Here is a 2421-nt window from a genome sequence, read left to right as displayed (position 1 = left end):
ACTTGAATTCAGTGCCAGCATTTGTATTGACTTTTGAGTTGGGCCAAGTAGTATACCTCATTATAGGCTAAAAAGAAAATTATTGAAATGTACTGATATTTTCCTTACAAGTGAAGTCCAATGATGATATGGCATATTATATAATTAAAAAGGTTTATAAAAAATAGAAGAAAGAAAAGTGATGGAATAATTATGTTGTCAAAATAATACAGGTATCCTAAAGTAATGTGGAAAAGGTGTTTTAAGAACTAATATAATTTTCAACCTGGAACCAATGATTTAGTTTGAGCAAAAGAACATCAACTCTCATATTAAGTGAACATTTATTTTATTAGTTTTATAAGTTTGTTTATACATATAATTTAGAAATATACGTTGGTTTTATATTTATAAAAGAACTTTAAACATAAGGAGTTTATGTCTAGTTTTTGAGCATATTTTAGCTTTATTAGAATTAAAAATTATTTGTGAGCCTTTCAGTTTGGTAGAACCCATGGAAATGCTTCCTTTAGGAGCATTCGTTTCATTGCTTAAGTTTGGGAAACACCAATCCAGTCTCGTCCCCTGGATCGATTAAGATAGCAAGACTCATGAGTAACATCATGAATATGGATAGGAAAAGGCAGTATTTTCAACTTACAGTATTTAAGTTATCCTGAGCTAATTAACATTTTAATTTTATTATGCACAATAATTTTTCTGTTTGAGGATAATAAGTCCTCCCTACTGATACCAATTTTGGTTGTTAATAATAATAATGCTAAAAATAAATATAATTTTAATATTTGTTTAGTAGTTTACAATTTACAAATGCTTTTGTTTCCACGGTCTTTTAAAAAAATTAAATACTTATAATAACCCTTAGGAGATAGATTGTTATTTTTGTTTTATAGATGAAGGCTTGATGATGGGAGGGGTAAACAGACTTACCCCAAGGTCACACTTCTAGTAAGTGACAGAACTGAGATTTGAGTACATTGTTTTCCATTCTGATATTCTAGTAGCCTACCGAAGCAAAAATGAAATTTTATACTCTTTAAATGATTCTTTTAGATTGTGATATTTATTTGAACGTATCCAATTCCGATTGTGTGTATGCTTTGACCCCCTGTAGGCATTACATTTCGCGTTAGGCTTTTCCCTATAATTTATAGTTTAGACCATTTGTTATGTACCTTTATTAATATGATGAGCATAGAATTCCTGATTCTCTTAATCCATATATTCTGTTTCTATAATCTGAGGTCTTTGTCTAATGCATTGTGTTGTTTGATTTTTTTTTTTTAAATAGGTCCTGATTGTTCTTTGAATGTTCCTTCCACTGAGTCTTACTGGATTCTACCAAATGTTAAACCCTTCAGTCCTTCTGTAGGTCGGGCTTCTCATAAAGCAGTTTTACATGGGAAATTTATGTGGGTGATTGGTGGATATACTTTTAACTACAGTTCTTTTCAAATGGTCTTGAAGTAAGTTTTTTTTTTTTTTTAAGATTTTCACAATTTGTTATTTAAGCCAGATTTTATTGGTAACAAGACTATCCTAAATGTCTGTTTTTTTTTGCTGTCCAAATTTATGAATGTTTATTTTATGATAGTATCTATTTGCTACATGGAACTGATTTGAGAATCTATGAATTTAGTATATCCATAATTAAAGATTTGTCATTGTGCACATAGGGTTGTTTTGTATAAATATTTCATTACCTCTCTAGAGTGCTTTTAATAAATTCTGAGTAAGAAAATATTAACTTCAAGTAAGGCCAGACCAGGCCTGTATTAGACACTATGAATCCTGCCACATTTTATTTCTTCAGAATGAAATATAATTGTTTATATAAAAAATACTTTCAATTTGCACTGTAAGTTAATTTACCTGAACTTTTTTTTACTTTGAATTTACTTTAGAAGCTTTTGTTCGGAGAACAGTGCCAGTATTATAAAACAGATCATTTACTGTTTTCTCAATAGAGATTGTCCTCTGCATGATTGGATGATAAGGGAAATCACATGGATGGCAGCTTTATCTGATTTCTTTTCAGATGGTGATTATATTTTATGAATGTTCAATAATAGAATAAAAGAGGAAATAGGAAGACTAATTTGATTATCAATGTTTTCAGTGGTGATATTCATAATATTTAATAACTGGTGCGACTTGGGCATCAGCCAATCAAAACTGACCCTGGAAAGTGTACCATAATGGTGCGTACTCAATAGGTTGCTGGATTTAGAAGATAAATATACAGGATACCCAGTAAAACTTGAAATTCAGATAAACAGTGAATAATTTTTTAGTATAAGTGGGCCCTTGCAATATTCTCTTTTGAATTTGTCCCAAGTAGTCCATGGGTTCTACCAATATTAAAAATTGTTTATCATTTATCTGAAATTTAGATTTAACTGGGCATCCTGTATTTTATCT

General features: G+C 29.9%; 1 protein-coding gene across 1 annotated transcript in view; it reads left to right on the top strand.

Annotated features, from left to right (window-relative positions):
- The window catches only part of ATRNL1 (attractin like 1), a 572934-nt gene that overhangs the window by 18178 nt on the left and 552335 nt on the right, over window positions 1-2421 (top strand). Inside the window, exon 5 of the mRNA XM_023530113.1 lies at window positions 1292-1466. Within this exon, the coding sequence (XP_023385881.1) occupies window positions 1292-1466 (175 nt within the window). The remainder of the gene's footprint in view (window positions 1-1291; window positions 1467-2421) is intronic.

The sequence above is a fragment of the Pteropus vampyrus genome, unplaced genomic scaffold (assembly GCF_000151845.1).
Source record: "Pteropus vampyrus isolate Shadow unplaced genomic scaffold, Pvam_2.0 Scaffold46, whole genome shotgun sequence".
Lineage (NCBI taxonomy): Eukaryota > Metazoa > Chordata > Mammalia > Chiroptera > Pteropodidae > Pteropus > Pteropus vampyrus.
Note: the sequence above shows the minus strand (reverse complement) of the source record. Positions and strands in the feature narration are given on the sequence as shown.